This window comes from Phaseolus vulgaris, chromosome 3 (genome assembly GCF_000499845.2).
Source record: "Phaseolus vulgaris cultivar G19833 chromosome 3, P. vulgaris v2.0, whole genome shotgun sequence".
NCBI classification, from domain to species: Eukaryota; Viridiplantae; Streptophyta; class Magnoliopsida; order Fabales; family Fabaceae; genus Phaseolus; species Phaseolus vulgaris.
In genome coordinates this window covers 18,656,154-18,672,868 of record NC_023757.2, presented here as the reverse complement: position 1 = coordinate 18,672,868, position 16,715 = coordinate 18,656,154, and the positions used below count along the sequence as shown (strand labels likewise).

General features: G+C 50.3%; 1 protein-coding gene across 1 annotated transcript; it reads right to left on the bottom strand.

Annotated features, from left to right (window-relative positions):
- Positions 1-10,810: 10,810 nt before the first annotated feature.
- Positions 10,811-11,263, bottom strand: LOC137839280 (uncharacterized). Its single transcript, XM_068648400.1, has one exon. The coding sequence runs from the start codon at positions 11,261-11,263 to the stop codon at positions 10,811-10,813; it is 453 nt and encodes a 150-aa protein (XP_068504501.1).
- Positions 11,264-16,715: the final 5,452 nt, after the last annotated feature.

Here is a 16,715-nt window from a genome sequence, read left to right as displayed (position 1 = left end):
GTTAAAGTTTTTAAGTCCTCATCGTTTTTCGGCGATTGGAGGCGCCAGTTAAAGTTTTTAAGTCCTCATCGTTTTTCGGCGATTGGAGGCACCAGTTAAAGATTTAAAGACCTCATCGTTTTTCGGCGATCGGAGGCACCAGATAAAAGACCTCAACGCCCTCGCGCGTTCTGAGGCGAGATAAAGACCTCCTCGCCGTCGAGCGAGTGCAGGCGAGGAAGAGTGAAAAGTCCTCCGTGTTTCTGGGGGCGAGAAGATGTAACCCCTGGGGCAATGTAGAGGCACCAGTAAAAAGTCCTCCGTGTTTCTGGGGGCGAGAAGATGTAACCCCTGGGGCAATGTAGAGGCGAGTTAAAGACCTTCTCGCCGATGAGCGAGTTCAGGCAAGTTAAAGACCTTCTCGCCGATCAGCGAGTTCAGGCGAGTTAAAGACCTTCTCGCCGATGAGCGAGTTCAGGCAAGTTAAAGACCTTCTCGCCGATGAGCGAGTTCAGGCGAGTTAAAGACCTTCTCGCCTACATGCGAGCTTAGGCAAGATAAAATCCTTCTCGTCTCGAACGAGTTCAGGTATGGTGCATAGGGTGGAAGAAGCTTGGAAGGTGGCTAAGGTAGGTTCGAAGAGAACGCCTAGTCACCCGGTCTTTTGTTCTGAAGTTTAGGGAGGTAACGAAGGATCCCAAAAGGTGTTTCTATCCCCCAGACAAAGAAACAATGGCCAAAGCATGAGGCTAGAAAGAAGCTAATATCACCAAGAGTCTTTGGCGATCAGGAAAAGTTCAAACAGCGGCGAGAAGGTTAAAACACCTGTTTGATGGAGCAGGTCGAGTGGAGCGGTGTTTAAGCCGGTAACTGAGTTACAGTTCATTGCTTGAGGGATATTTTTACGATAAGGTTAACTGCCTTAAGATTACGAATTGTTAAGTGTTTGTTGCTTAAGGCTGAAGTGATCCGAAGCAGTTAAGTCAAAGGTTGTACCTACAGTTTTCCTAAGTCATTTCTTTGAAATTAAACAAGCAAGGAAAGTTGAAGCGAGTGAAGAAGTTATAAAAGGAAAAACGTAGACCTTTGTCATTAACAGTTAACAGTTCAGATCATATATACGAAGGGACGTAAAGTTTATTACAAGTTATAATACAAGGGAAAACACGAAGGTAGCAGATGAAGAAGAGTTGATTAGTCTTCTGCAGGAACGACTTTTCCATCCACCACTTCATTGTTCAGCGACACCATGCTGAGATCCAGGTCGGGGAACAGGCAAGCAAATTGTTCCCGCGCAGCTTCGAATCTAGCAGCCAGAATTTGAGCAGAGTTCAGCTTGAGTTCTTCAATTTGCTTCTGAAGTTCCTCAATCCGCTTCTTGAGGTCCTCAGTTTGCTCTTTCAGCTCTTTATTCTGTTGCTCCAGCTCTTCAACCAGTTTCTTGAGTTGTTCATTGGTCTCTTGAGCCTGGAGAAGGTCTTCAGTAACCTTCTTGGATTCCGCTTGTGCTTGGGCCAGTTCAGCAGCCACCTTTCCCTTCTCTGCGTTGGCCTCGGCGAGATCGGCTATGGCATCGTCCCTTGCCTTTTCCACTTGCCCAAGGAATTTCTCTCGGTCGACTGACCTCTGCTCCAATTTCTGCACCTTATCGGCGTCAGCTTTTATGAGAGCCTCCAGGTCAACCACCCTGACGCGAAGAGGCACAATCTTGCTCTCCAGTTCGACCTTCTCTTGAGCAAGTTGATGCACCTTGTGGCGAAGGTCAGTGGCCTCCTTGCGCGCCAGCCTGAGCTCGGTGTTCATTGCATCCTCCACTCGGGAGTGTTCGATTTCTGCGAGCGTCAGGTTGAAAGACAACTTCTCCACCTCGACCCTCATGGTGCTGTTTTCGGTTTTGAGGATGAAGAGGTCGTCTTGGAGCCTCCTGGTTGAGCTCTCCACAGCTCTGGTTATGATCGCCGGGATATCTTCTGCTATGGTCTTCAGCTTGGCAGATAGAGGCTCCCACATCCTTGTGACCTCCAAAGGGAGGTTTGCTGCTTGGAGAGGCACCAGGTGAGCCTGTTGTTGGTTCTCGTCGCCACTTTCCTTAGCGGGTTCTTCAGTAGGCGCTTCTTGGCGTGGCGACGGAATCGGGGATTCGGTGATCAGAATCGGAGAGGTATGAGCAACCTCATCCCCGATTGGAGCAACTTCTGCAGCTGAGGCGTTTGAAGGGGGACCCCCTCCAGCTGACACATATGGTGTAGAGGCGCTTGGGGGGTCCTCCATGAAGTTTGGCTCTTGGGCCTCAACTGCAGGTGGCGCAGTGGCCAGTGGGACCGCTTGGACTGGTGAGGCAGGAGCCTGTGGGGGTGGCGATGATGGAGGAGGAGCAGGCGTCGATGGAGGTGTTGAGGTTGGAAGAGGGGGTGGAGCAGGCGGTGAAGAAGGTGCCACCCTCTTCCTCTTTGAGACCAAACCGTCTTCGGTGGCCTCGTCATCTTCTTCCTCTTCCTCGTGGATCACCTGAGGGGCTTTCCTCTTAGGTCTCTTGAGGACCAATTTCTTGCGTTGGGCAGGTTCCTTGGGTGGCGATCGCCCGTGGACGATGGCTGTCTCCACCACCGAGTTGGGCACCGTTTGAGAACCCGTCGCCAACCCGTGGTTTCGGGCGAGCGCCTTCAGTTCAGCGAGCATGCCTTTGCCCAACATGTTATCTGCATGGAACGAAAATGCATGGGTTAACTCAAGGAAAAAATAAGTGCATAGGGTAGTACACAGCAAAGCAGATGATATGTGCAGGAAAGATAAAACCAAAGTCTTGCGCATAACGCGCAAGACGCCCAGAAACAGTTAAACAGAAGCAGTTTTAAAACAACGGTTTTTAATGTTCTAACCTATTCGAATTTCTAGCTGGTCTTCGTAGAATTCGAAGCAGATCAAGGTGGTGGTAAGGAAAGTAATGTTGGCGTCCGCCACCCTTTTCCAGAAGAGACAGAGATCTCTGTCCAATGCTCCCATGCTGTCAGGACTTCTGGGTCTCCTGAAGCAGCTCTTGGACTCTTTCTTCCCCTTGTCCACCCAGTACAAGGGGAAGCCGTCGAGAAGGGAGGCATCCTTGTCATTAGCGTGCACTTGAACGAATTTCCCTTTCCAGTCTTTATAGGACTGCTGGAAGATGGCAAAGATGGACCTCCCAGCGATCGCGTTCAAGCTAACCCACAGGTGGTCTCCTGGGTGCTTAGCTTCGAAGAGGAATAGGAACACGTCCACTTATGCGGGCAACCCCAGATGGTCGCACATCACATGGAAAGCTCGAACAAACGCCCAGCTGTTGGGGTGAAGCTGGGCGGCGGCAATGTTGAGCTCGGTAAGGAGTTCCCTCTCGAATCGGGTGAAAGGGAACTTGAGCTTCACCTTCTTGAATAAGGTCGTGTAGACGAAGCAGAAGGGCCCGTCGGCGCTCACCTTGTCATCGGCGCAAACAGGCAGATCGGGGGGGCAAGGCAGCACCATCATCTTTTCGTCGTGCTCCTTATGAAATGATTGATGAGGCTCATCCCCCTTAGTCAGCCGCAAAACTGCTCCCGCAGTGTTCACAGAGGATGTCTCCCTCAGAAGGGTCGAGTTGGCCCAGGGATACAAGGTTCTGAAGTCTGGCAAGGGAACGGGGGCTCCTCCGGCGATAGGTGGAGTCGCTTGGGCCAGGATAGGACGGGAAGACGCAGGCCTCTCAGCTTGGGAAGATGAAGCGCCACGAACTCGTGGTGGATCGTGTGCTTGAGAAGGGGGGTTTCTTGATGAAGGGGGAGGATTCGGGGTGATCTTTGTGCGAGTCATTGTTGCAGCTGCAAAGGAAGAAGAAAAGGAAAAATGATCAGGGGTTACAGAGGCTGACTCGATCATAGAAGGAAGGTGAAAAACGAACGAATGTAGGTTCGTTGCGACGATTGACGAAGCCCTAAGTTACGCAAAAGGAAAAATGGAAAAGCAACCCACAGCGTATGCACCAGGCAGTTACAGGATGATGCGAATCGGTTAAAATGCAAGGAAAACCAGCAGAAGAAGGAAAGTAGGTACCTTTTGATGATCAGGAAGACGATGAAGGTTGATGGTGATTCAGAATGCTGGAGAGCGCTGAGAGTTTTCCGCAGAAGAAAGTTAGAGCGTTCGTGAATGCGAGGGAAAGTGATGGAACAGTGTTGAGTGAAAACGGGTTTAAGGGTTTTTTCGAAATGGGTTTAGGAAGCGCAAACGGCAACTGAAGAGAGCCGTTGATGAAGCCACGTGTCGAGCGATGGGCGAAGGGTTTGGTGGAGCGTCAGAAAAGCAGAAGGTACAACCGTTTGGAATTCTGCGTCAGTGCCACGTAGACCGGTGTTGACGTGACTCTTTCAGTCTTTTCGCTAGACAAGTCTTCGCTTAAGACTGGGGGGCTTGTGTACCGCCCTGGTAGTCAGGATTGATGACGTGGCATCCTGCTACAGTATAGGCGTGTTGGCAAGGCGCCAGGCTGGCAGAAGGAAAGGAAGTCAGGGGGCTCGTGAAGCCGCCAGTTTGAGTTGGCGTGTTCCGATCTCCAGCATATCAGAATAGGCGATCACCGGGTTAAAGATGAAGTCGCCAGATGTGAACTCAGGCGACCAAGCGGTTGGAGATCGCCAGAGAAAGCACATCGCCGAAGACGAAGGAGAAGCAAGTTATGAAGGCGGCCGGCGAGACCACAGGGAAGGTGTATGAGGACACCCTAACTCGCCAATTCCAGTAGAGATCGCACTCCCAAGTTAGCTGTGCACTGGGCAGTACCATGCATAAGTAACTTAGCCAAAATGAGAGTAGAAGCAGCGCCAAGTCAAGGAGGCTCCAGATGATGGCACGTGTACGACTGGATGCGAGCCACGTGTCCAGGTCTGTAATTGCCAGGAGAGAGAAAGCAACCAGGTATATAAGAGTTCTCAACGAACTTTCTGAGGTACGCACGTTCAGATTATACTCTTTACGCTTGCGAGTTATAGAGCTGACTGTGAGAGAGGATTTGCACGGTTCTTGTTCTCTTAGTATTTGGTGATTCGGTCACTGACTTGGGCGTTGGAGTGCGATCGGCCGCAGCGGCGCCGCTCTGTTTCTTTGCAGGTTCTTGAGGTGGATCTCGAAGAGGAACGGAGGTGTGAAGTGGTGCGCACGTCGATCCTTTGACGAGGCAGTTTCCAGCGTTCCGGTTAATAGGCAGGATCAGAGTGTAATATAAACAATTACAAGAAACTAAGCAAGGTTAGAAAACACCTAGAATTACAGTACACTAGAAACCCTATTGATCAGTTCTTGAAACACAACAAAGCCCAAAAGCATTCTTGTTAAACTTGGAAAAACATATTTTCACAAACTGTTGGTAATCTCTCAAATCGATCTCAAATCAGAGTGTAAAACTTCTCTTTTTCATCAATCCTAAACGTTTGAAAGAAAACTATTTTTATAATCCTTGAGAAGCTACCGTTTAAGGCAGATTAGAACAATTGAATCAGTTAAAACAGGTTTTCAAAGTACTATTATGAAAACTCACATTTAATCGGCTAAAACTGCGATTTAATCGGTTGAATGGTTTTAGCAGTTATACAACTTGTTCCCGCCGGTGACCTAAAACTTCTTCATGCACTTCTGACAACTTCGCGTCCAAGAATTCCTCCGTCTCTACGTGCCCTTCCCTTGATGGAAATACCTGAAACAAAGAGACAAAGGGAGCCCTCGCGGCCATTTGCACTCCGACGCTCAAGTCAAACTCTCAGGCAAAGAAACATAAAAAACTCTTAATTTTGAGAGCTCTGTGTGTGTATTCTCTCTGTGTGTTACTTGCACTAGAAATGCGTACCTTATTCTGTTGTTTGTTACCTTTTTATATACCCTTTAGTGTTTCTGCTTCCTTCACTAACTGTGACTTAGGCTTACTGTAGGTGCATCTTAGCATCACTATCACCCACTCTTAGGGCCATTTACTGTGCAAGACCCCCTTTACTAGAGTGCGACCTTCGCGGGACGACCACTTGGATGCCAACTCATGCACCCAATCTCTGGGTCATCCGCCCTGGGAGTGCCCTGTCTTATTTACGTGCCATGCATAGAGATCACCCCTGGGACATGGCCCTTACCAATCGTCTCCTTCCCAGGGGTTCTTTGATCGTGACATGCCTTACCCCCTATGTATGGTGACCTTGACCTTTCCCTTACTGAGTGCTGGAATGTAGCTTGGAAACCACCCTTTTTCGGCTCAACTTTACTGTTTGGATTGCCGAGGTCCGAGGCCTCCACGCCCTGCGCCTTGATGCCGATCCCACTTCGGCTGCCCTTATCCGTGAGCTTATTGGGACTCTGGCTTGTCCTACCAGCCTGCCAGTGGACCTAGCCTTCGGGGCCCCACCATGACTTTGGTCAACGCCCAAGTTCGTGGACTGGTCGGTACACAAGCCCCCCAGTCTCTAGCTGTTAACTTGTTCAGCGAAGAGACTATGGCCTCGCCTTGCCGACCTACGTGGCTTCATGTGACGGGACGTGTACAGTGCACCGAAGTGATGCTTTCCTGTTCCTGCTTTAATCAGCGCACACGTGTCTTAATCAGATGGCTGGGACTTAACGTCGCTTGAGCTTTCCAAGTTTATGTTTAAGTATTTCAAAAGTGCGTGGTTCATGCACTGTTCCATCACTTGCAACTTTCTATTGCACTCTTTGTCTTCCTCTTCAAACACTCTTGTTTGCTACCTTCGCAAAAATCTGAACTTTCGCTCATCAACAAGAAAATGTATGACTTTTCTCCATTGATTGCACTTTATTTCTGATTTCGCGCATTGATAACTACCTAGGCCTATTTAAACTTTCGCGCTTAGGTTTTCCTCTACATTTATTCTTCGTTCCTATGTTTTTCTGGGTTTTCTGCAAGCATAGGGTTTTTCTTCCTTTTTACACCGTAGCCCCCCTTGCTGAACCCTTACCTTCTTCTTTCCTTGCTTTTTTAGCTTCCTTCGTCATGGCACAAACGAAGACCACTTCCAACCCTCCACCCAACGCCAACTACAAGACCATGTACCCCTGGGCATCTGATGAACTCCTGCTGAAACCTCCACCCTTACATCAATTGCGGACTGGAGGGCACACCTAGATAACGAGCCTGAGTTCAAGGGTAGGGCATTTGGGAGAGAGTGTGACGCCTACATCTCGGTTCGTCCTTGCGCAAAGGGTGAACTCGTATGCGTAGACAGCCGCGCCAATGAAGGAAAACCCTTCTTCTTCTTCTACCAAACTGAGTTTAAATGCATTAGGCAACGTCTTCTCTTCAGCAGCTTCGAGAGAGAACGGCTAACTGAAGTGAACGTCGCTCCTGCCCAGCTGCATCCCAATAGTTGGGCCTTTGTGAGGGCTTTCTCGATCCTCTACAACTATTTCGACCATCCCCCTTCCGTCGACGTCTTCCTCCACTTTTTCGAGGCCAAGAACCTTGGGAAAAACCTCTGGGTGAGCTTCAGTGGCGTCACAGGAAGAGTCATCCTCTCCTTATTCCAATCATCATACAAGGGTTTCAAGAGAAAATTCTTCAGGGTGTGTTGCTCTGAGCGAGACTGTACTGCCTTGGATGGGTTCCCCTTGTACTGGGTGGGGGAGTTGACCTTTAAGAAAGCCAAAACCCTCGACGAGCTCTCCTCTGCTGATCGCGAGGTGTGCCAAGTGTTGGCTAGCCTCGGGATGGTCTTCAGCACCGTAGAGCTCATCAAACATGAGTATAGCCTGACTGGGCTTGTTGGGTACATCGGTATAGAGCCTTGCTTCTGACCTCCCTTTATCTCTTTACTGTCTTACTTACTGTTATCTCATACGTATGCATGTGTTGTTTTTCTGACTTTCCTTCATTACACTAAGTTCTTACCTCTTTCTAATTCTGACGCAGGCATGGTGCTGAACGAGGAGAAAAGGGCAAGACTAGCTGAGGTCTTGGCCCTTCTTCAAAAGGCTGTTGTTGACGTAGGTGCCTCAGCGCCTCTGCTCCACCCACCAACAAAGTCGTTCCATCTCCTACTCCCTCAGCTCTCATCGCCGCGGTCCCTTTGGCAACTGTTAGGGCCTCTCCAACTCCAGCCCCCCTTTAGAAGGGCAATGGGGTGGTGGAGATCATGTCTGATGACGAAGAAGACACGATGGAGGGTTCTGTTTTCAAATGACGCAAAGTTGCGGTGGCGGCCACCTCCCACTCCTCCTCGGCTAGGAGCCCTGCCTCGTTCAGGGATCATCCACCTAGCGCCTCATCTCCCAGGGCTTCCTTGCGCTTGAGGGTGGCGGTGAGAGTGTACCTGAATTGGCCCTTGCTTCTGAACTCCCCCTGGTCCTTCAGCAAATCCTCAAGGGCTACCAAAGAGGGGCTGTGGGAAGCTCAAGTAGGAAGGCCGTGCGGGAGAGCCTGGCTCTCAGTCTTGGTGAATTCCTTTCCCACGAGGCGGAGTTCAAAACAAAAGAGCAGTTGGCTTTGGCTGAAGAACTAGCTCTGGCGAAGGAGCAACTGGCCCAACAAGCTCAGGTTTTCTCCAACCATGAGACTGCGCTACACCAAGAAGTAAACGCCCTTCGCCAGGTTGAACTAGAAGCCAACAAGAAGCTTTTTCACAAGGGACAAGAGTGCACCACCCTGGTGGCCAAGGTTGTGCAACTATGCACCCAGGTGGTGGAACTTGAAGAGGAAGCCGGGGCCAACAAAGCTAGGATGGTCAAACTTGAAGAGCGGGCCACGGATCGGGAGGTGCAGCTGGGGAAAGTGGAGGCTGAGCTCACCGCGCAAACTGAAGCCCTTGAGAGGGCCAAGGCAGACCTGATCGCTCAAGTTGAAGCCTTCGAGAGGGCCAAGGTAGAACTCATTGATGACGCTGTTGATGCCTACGCACCGGGGTTCGAGGATGCCCTCGCTCAAGTTGCTTGCAAGCACCCTCAGATGGATGCCTCCCCCTTTGCGACGTCAAACCACGTCGTGGATGGGCAAATCGTGCCTAGGCGCCCTCAATAGGAGCTTTTGTAACTTATCTTGGAACAATGCCCCTTGGAAAACTTGTGATTTAATATAACTTGCACTTTCCTTTACTTGCCTTATTTATCTTCGTTTGCCAATAACTGCGTCTTTAACTTGCCGCTCTTACCAACAACGTTTTGATGCTAACACATTTAACATACGACGTCCTTGAAAAACTTTAAAACTTTAAACTCTAGGTAGCACGCTTTCTCGTCCTCTGCCTTAACTTCTCAGCAACCCGCGATGGAGGTGAGCATGCGTGAACCTTTAACTGGCCTTGCCTTAACTCTTGCTTAGATAAGGGAAACTTCTTTGTTGATCCTTACCCATACTTTGTGGTTAGGGAGGGTACACCAACTGACCTCATCTTTGCACCCGAGGCAGTAGAGGACTTAACTGGGAATCCCTTCGCTGGGCCTTGGCATTTGCGTTTGAGAGGGGGCGTCCTATGCGGTAGCAGCCCCTCCCTCTCAAGGTCCCTAGCCTCAAGGTGTGTTACGAGCCTCGTCTTTGCTTAAAGGCAAAGGAGGACTTAACTAGCCGAACCTTGTTGTTCGTAATTGGCGTCCACCCTCGAGGGGAAGGCGTCTTAAATAAAAGCTGCCACTCCCTTTCGAGGTGTCTAAACACCAAGACGACAGGTTCGTCCCTGGTCGAACCCTGCTGTTCGCACTTGGCGCCCATCCTCGAGGGGGAGGCGTCCTAAGTGGAAGCTGCCACTCCCTCTCGAGGTGTCTAAACACCAAGGCGACAGGTTCATCCTTGCATTGTACAAAAAATTCGAGAATATGTATACTTCAATCGTAATTTTATTGGGTGACCTCGTTAAAAAACCCTTAAAAAGGAAAAAAGAGCGTCCCCTTAAACTGTGTACAATGCTAGAGTTCAACTAAAATAAAACTGGAGATTGGCCGCATTCCAAGTACGAGGAATTGCGCCTCCCTCCAAAGTCTCAAGCCTGTACGCCCCGTTTCCTAGGACCTCCGTCATCTTGATTGGGCCAATCCATTTGGGGGATAGCTTGTTCTCTAGCTGATACGGGTGAGCCTTCCGCATTACCAGGTCAACGACCTGGAACTATCTAGGCCTTAGCTTGGAACTGTGCTTGTGCTCCACCCTTCTCTTTAATGCTTCAGCTTTGATCCTCGCCTCCTCCCTGACCTCATCTAGCAAATCCAGGTTCACCTTTCTCTCTTCGTTAGACTCCTCAGCCACGAAACTCTGAAAACGTGGCGAGTTCTCCTGAATCTCTATCGGGATCATTGCGTCAGACCCGTACACCAAGCTGAAGGGTGTCTCTCTGGTGGTGGACTAAGGCGTGGTGTGGTATGCCCACACTATTCTAGGAACCTCCTCTGCCCAGGTCCCTTTGGCCTTCTCGAGTCTTCTCTTCAGACCCCTGAGTAGGACTCTGTTGGTATACTCAACCTACCCATTTGTTTGGGGATGCTCAACCGATGCGAACTCCTGCTTTATCCCCACCTCTGTGCATAGCTTGCCTAGTTGCTGGCTCGCAAACTGCGTGCCATTGTCGGAAACTAAACGCCTCAGCACGCCAAAACGGCACACTACATTTCTCCATACGAAGTGTTGGATGTTATGAGCTGTGATCTGTGCTACTGGCTCAACCTCTATCCACTTCGTGAAATACTCTATGGCCACTACAAGGTACTTCATCTGCCTTACCGCCAAAGGAAAGGGCCCCAGGATGTCGATTCCCCAACTGTGAAACGACCACGGGTTGTAAATCGACCTCAGCTCTTTTGGCGGTGCCTTGTGCCAGTCGGCGTGCTGTTGACACTGTTTGCACCGCTAGGCATGCCTCTTGCAATCTTCTTTCATTGTCGGCCAATAATAACCTGGACGAACGACCTTTGATGCTAAGGATCGTCCTCCAACATGGCTACCACAAATCCCCTCGTGGAGTTCTGCCATTATTCGTGTACACTGGTCTCCGCTCACACGTACCAAAATCGGGTGGGTGAACCCATGTCTGAACAGCTTCTCATCAACGAGGGTGTATTTGGCGGAGTTCCTCTTTATCTTCTTGGCTTCAACGGGCTGCAATGGAAGCACCCCATCAGCTAGATAGTGCCTATAGGGTGTCATCCATGTGTCCCCCTCTTCAACTATGCATATATGCATTGGCTCCCCCTCTAAGACTGGGTAAGCACTTACATTGGGCATTCCCAGCGTTTCTTGAGTCAACGATCGATGACTCCTCCCCCCTCCTCTAGCAGTACTGACCCGATGAACGCCTACCATGTTATCAGAAATAAAATTTCACGGTGCCTTGAGGGTTTCCTGTATGACCGTCCTCTGCCTTCCCCCCTTGCCCGAACTGGCAAGCTTGGCTAGCAAGTTAGCTCTCGGGCATTCTACTTCCTCGGGACGTGCACCGGCTCAAACACTGCGAACGAGTCCTTTAGAATCTGGACATACCCCAAGTACGCGGCCATTTGCGGGTCTTTGGCCTGATACTCCCCGGTCACCTGACCCATGACTAAAAGGGAATCGCTCTTTGCCTGCAAGCTTCACACTCCCATCTTTTTAGCCAAAAGCATCCCAGCTATGAGCTTCATACTCTGCCTGGTTGTTGCTGGCTTTGAAAGCGAATCTTAGGGCCTGCTCAATCAACAGCCCGTTCGGTCCTTCCAAGATCACGCCAGCTCCACTCCCTTGCTGATTGGAGGACCCATCCACGGAAAGCATCCATTTGAAGCTAGCTTCCTCCCCTCGTTGTGTGTCCACCGAGGAGAGCTCCACCACAAAGTCCACAAATACCTGGCCTTTCATGGGGCCTCGGGGTTCATACTGGATATCAAACTCCGAAAGCTCCACAGCCCAACGCACCATCCTTCCTGCCACGTCCGACTTTTGTAGCACCTTCCGGATAGGTAAGTCCGTCATCACCACCACTGTGAAACTCTGGAAATAATGACGAAGCCTCCTAGCTGAGAACACCACGGCTAGGGCTTCCTTCTCTAGGGCTTGATACCTCACCTCCGACCCTTGTAATACTTTGCTCACAAAGTATATCAGTTTCTATACTTGGTCCTGCTCTTGGCCAGGTATTCTTTTAGCTAGAGGAATGCCTCCTCGCACTCTGCGGACCACACGAACAGACTATTCCTCCTCAAACACTGGAAGTAGGGGTGGCCCCTGTCCACTCCAGCAGATACGAATCTGGACAGGGCGGCCAACCGCCCTGTCAATTGCTGCACCTCTTTCACCGAGGTCGGGCTTCGCCTCTATCCCACGCTCAGTGAATAGGAAACCGAAAAACTTACCTGCCTCAACCCCGAACACGCACTTTTCAGGGTTTAACTTCAAATGGTACTTAGCTATTGTCGCCATATTTTTTAAATTGTGGGTAATTTAGACAATATTTATTAGTTGGTGACTTAAATATATCATATACGTTGACACAAAGATGTTAGGATTGATGGCTAGAACAAGAGGGGGGTGAATTGTTTATAAAAGATTTTCTCAAATACTTTCCTTAGAATGGATCTTTAACAATCAACTCAGAAAAGCAATTTAGAAAGCCAATCAAATAGTTGAACAAAAACTGATATCAGAATTATAATCGGTTAAAATTACGATTTTACCGGTTGCTTATGACAGAGGAAATATCAAACAATTATGGAGAGAAGAGATAAAGAGATTTACACACAAGGTTTATACTGGTTCACTAAATCCCTGAGCTACATCCAGTTCCCAGTCACACCACTGAGTATTCCACTATGTAACCAATCACAGATTACAAACACACACCACAAAGAGGTGACTTTGAATCCCACACAACCTACTCACCCTCTTTGCACACAGCCAACACCTCAATCCAGAATCACACTGACTTTATAGGATTTTACAAACAGTTTTACAGAGTGTAATATGAACAATTACAAGAAACTAAGCAAGGGTAGAAAACACCTGGAATTACAGTACACCAGAAACCCTATTGATCAGTTCTCGAAACACAGCAAAGCCTAAAAACATTCTTGTTAAACTTGGAAAAACACCTTTTAACAAATTGTTGGCAATCTCTCAAATCGATCTCAAAAGAAAGTGTAAAACTTCTCTTTTTCGTCAATCCTAAACGTTTGAAAGAAGACTAATCCTGCCTGTTGACCAGAACGCAAGAGCCTTGCCTCGTCAAATCTGTATCGACTTTGCACCGTGCTAGCTTCCGTCCTTCGCCTTGATTCACCTTGTTCCGTCCGGTTGACTGGGACGTCTTCGTGCGCGACCTCAACCGTCAGCTAGGGACTCCTTCCCACTGGTTACCTATGGATTCCTGCAAAAAAGAGGACAAAGAGGCGCCCTAGCGGCCGTTTGCACTCTGACGCTCAAGTCAGCCAGCAAGAAACACCAAAATTGTGCACCTCCGTCTCTGAGCACCGCGTATGGCACTCTGAAGGTGGTAAAAAGAACTGTGTAATGTGTGTGTGTTTTCTCCCTCAGGCAAAGATCTTTCCCCAGTCCCTTGTACGTAACCACAAGGCACGAGCAAGCAACTAGAGAGTTCTGGTAAATTTGCCAAAAGTTCGAACCCTGTTTCCAACATTCTCCGCGCTATTTAAACTACCCAAGCATTTAAAGCGCCTTAAAGCGCCTTTAATTACAAATGTAACGCACTCAATCAGCTATCTAATTAGAAAACGTAGCGCATTTAAGACGTTGAAACGCTTGGGAGCCATTATAGTACCTGAATGCTCGAAACGGAAACTGTATTGAATGACTTTAATTACCTGGCACCTGACTAAAGGGTGTTTCTATTCTGACATCGCTGTCGTACACGTGGAGGGCCTCACGACGCCGTGACCCCATCTGGGGGCGTTTCTGCCCATCTGGGGACGTTTCTACGTGTGAGCCCTCCTGCTTGGGAGTGCTACTGCGCTAGGGGTGACTTTTTGGGTGCCAACTCATGCCCCCAATCATCTAGTCACTTACTTTGAGAGCGTATCTGCCTTCCTCTCGTACCCTGCACCCGGGTACCCTGGGCATGACCTTCCTCTTGAGTCGTATCTGTCCCAAAGGCGTCTCTGGGGCGGCAGGGGTACTTCACGAGTCAGGCTGCCCTACACTGGGGCTACCCTTGATCGCGCGCCACGTAGCCCATCGCACGGCCAACCTCAGAGACCCTTGCGTTTCCCTTGGGCGATTGATTCTTTGACAAGCGGCACGATCTCACGGCTCTTAGTTAGCGCCTCTTGGGTTGCAAAATGTAACGTTTAAGTTACCCCCAAACCCCGCGCTCACCCCACTGTTACATTCATTCCTTCTGCGTCTCTGCACTGTTCGTCGTCTTCAAACCCCTTTCCTCTGCAATTGCTGTTCTCTCCTTCCTGTGCTCTTCTTCCGCCTTCACTTTGACAACAAAGGTATGATTTTCGAATACTCACGACTCTTCCCTTTCGTCGCATTGTATGATTTATTGAACTTCCTGGGACTGTTGACATTCATGCATTACTACGTTCTTCCGCTTCTCCTTCCTTCTTTGTTCCCTTCTCCTTCTTTCTGGGTTTTCTCGCGTGGGTGATGTTTCCTGGGGTTCACTCCCCTTCCTGTCATGGCTACACTTGTTAAAACCTTTTTCCTCTCTTCTTTCTCCAGCTATTTATTTACACCATGACGCGCACGAACGCGAAGCCTGATTCCTCCCCCAAGACCCCCAAGTCCAACTACAAAGCCTACTACCCGTGGGCCCCCGACGAGCTCTTGAACGAGTGTACCAGCCTGACTACCTTCCAGGACCTGGAAGCTCACCGTGGGGATCCCCATTTGTATAACTTTAACGCTTTCTGCCGCACTCACGACGCCCACATATCCGTCCGTCCCGGCAGGCCTGGGGAACCTGTCTGCGTGGACGACAGACCTAGAAAGGGGAACCCTTTCTTCTTCATGTACCAGACGGTGTTTAAACGCGTAGGGGTGCGTCTCCCCTTCACCCCCTTTGAACGGGAACTCCTCACCGAAATCAATACCGCGCCCGCCCAGCTCCATCCCAACAGCTGGGCATTCGTAAGGGGTTTTCAAATCCTTTGCGGGCACTTGGGCATTATTCCCTCCGTAGACGTTTTCCTGCATTTCTTCGAAGTGAAAAAGCAGGGGAAAAGCTTATGGGTAAGCTTTTCCGGGATCGCGGGCAGGATCCTCCTCTCCCTCTTCCAAAACTCTTACAAGAACTGGAAAGGGAAATTCTTCAGAGTGTGCAGCGCCAAGCACGACCCCACAGCCTTGGACGGCTTTCCCCTCTATTGGACGGAGCGCCCTAAGCTGCTTAGGGCCAAAGCCCTGGAAGAGCTATCTCCTGCTGACAGGGAAGTAAGCAAGGCCTTGGCTGGGTTGGGGATCGTTTTTGATACTTTGAAGCTTGTTGCTAGCGAATACAATGCTCACGCCCTGACAACATACTTTGGTAAGGAGACTTTTCCCTCGTCCCCTTTGCTGTGAACACCCTGCTACCGGATGTTTGTTCCCACTGCTTCCTCCCCTGTTTCCCATGGTGCCATGTTACTTGCGTCTCCCGCATCTATGTGCTTTGTAATTTTGTATAGTTGCTTTGGCCCTAATTTCTGCTGTTCGGTCTGTTTTGATGTAGGATCGGTGATGGACGCCTCTAAAAGGATGATGCTGGCGAAAGCAATGAAGGAGGCTCGTGCCGCCAAGGCGGGCGCCTCCTCCGCCCCTGCTGCTGATCCGATTCCCCCACCAACTCTGTCATCGCCACCTCCAATCACCGCCGAAGCCCCTCTAAGCTCATCTCCGTCATCTCCACATAGCCCCGAGGCGCTTCAGACTCCCAGCTCTCCTCTGCCCATCGCCGCCGTTCCCCTAGCGGCGGCCTCGTCACCGGCTCCAACCCCCCTTGACAAAGGGAAACGGGTCTTGGAGATTTTATCGGACGATGAGGACTCGGAAGGTGTGGCACCCTTCAAGAGGAGAAAATCTGCGCGGGTTCCTCTTCTGCTAGAGGCGTCGCCCCAGGGAGGGAATCCCTTCATGGATGACCCTCCAAGCGCGACCTCACTTCCACCCACAACAGTACAAGAAGAAGGGGGCGAAGGTGCCGAGTCTGCCCCGCCCCCGCCACCGGTGGGAGTCTCCACTTCCCCTGCTCCCGTCGCTGCTGCTGCCGCCCCCGATCTCATCGCCATTCCTCCTCCAATCATGCATCTGATGAGGGGCTTCAGTGGCGGAACCATGCCAGAGGGCACCGACAGGAAGGAAGGCATGCCCTTCTACTTGGGGGCCTTCTTGGCGGTGGCCCTTGAATGGCGCGCCCAGGCCAGGAATGCTGTCCTGCAAGCTCAAACTCTCCATGCCTTGGAAACAAAGGTAACTGCTCTGGAGGAGGAAAAGAAAACCCTGGGATGCCAGAATGAAGCTTACCAAACCTCCCCGAAGCAGGCGCAAGAGTCCAAAGCAGAAGCTGAGGGACAACTGGTAGAGGCGTTGGAGCTCCAGACTGACTTCTACGCCCGGGAAGTTGCCCTCAAAGTTCAGGTGACGAGCCTTCAAAACATAGTTGAAGCTTACGAAAAAGTGCAAAAGGACTTGAAGGCCCGCTGCTGTGAGCAAACTGGCGCAATGGAGCGGATGGAAGGGGAAATGGCGTCCCAGACCCAAGCTATGGGCCTTCTCCGGGCGGACTACGACAAACTGCAAATCGAGGTCAACCGACTCCGCGTGGAGAAGGAGGCTTTGGAGA

Coding starts and splice junctions, on each gene's coding strand:
- LOC137839280 (XM_068648400.1), bottom strand. CDS start 11,263: ATGGTAGGCGTTCATCGGGTCAGTACTGCTAGAGGAGGGGGGAGGAGT.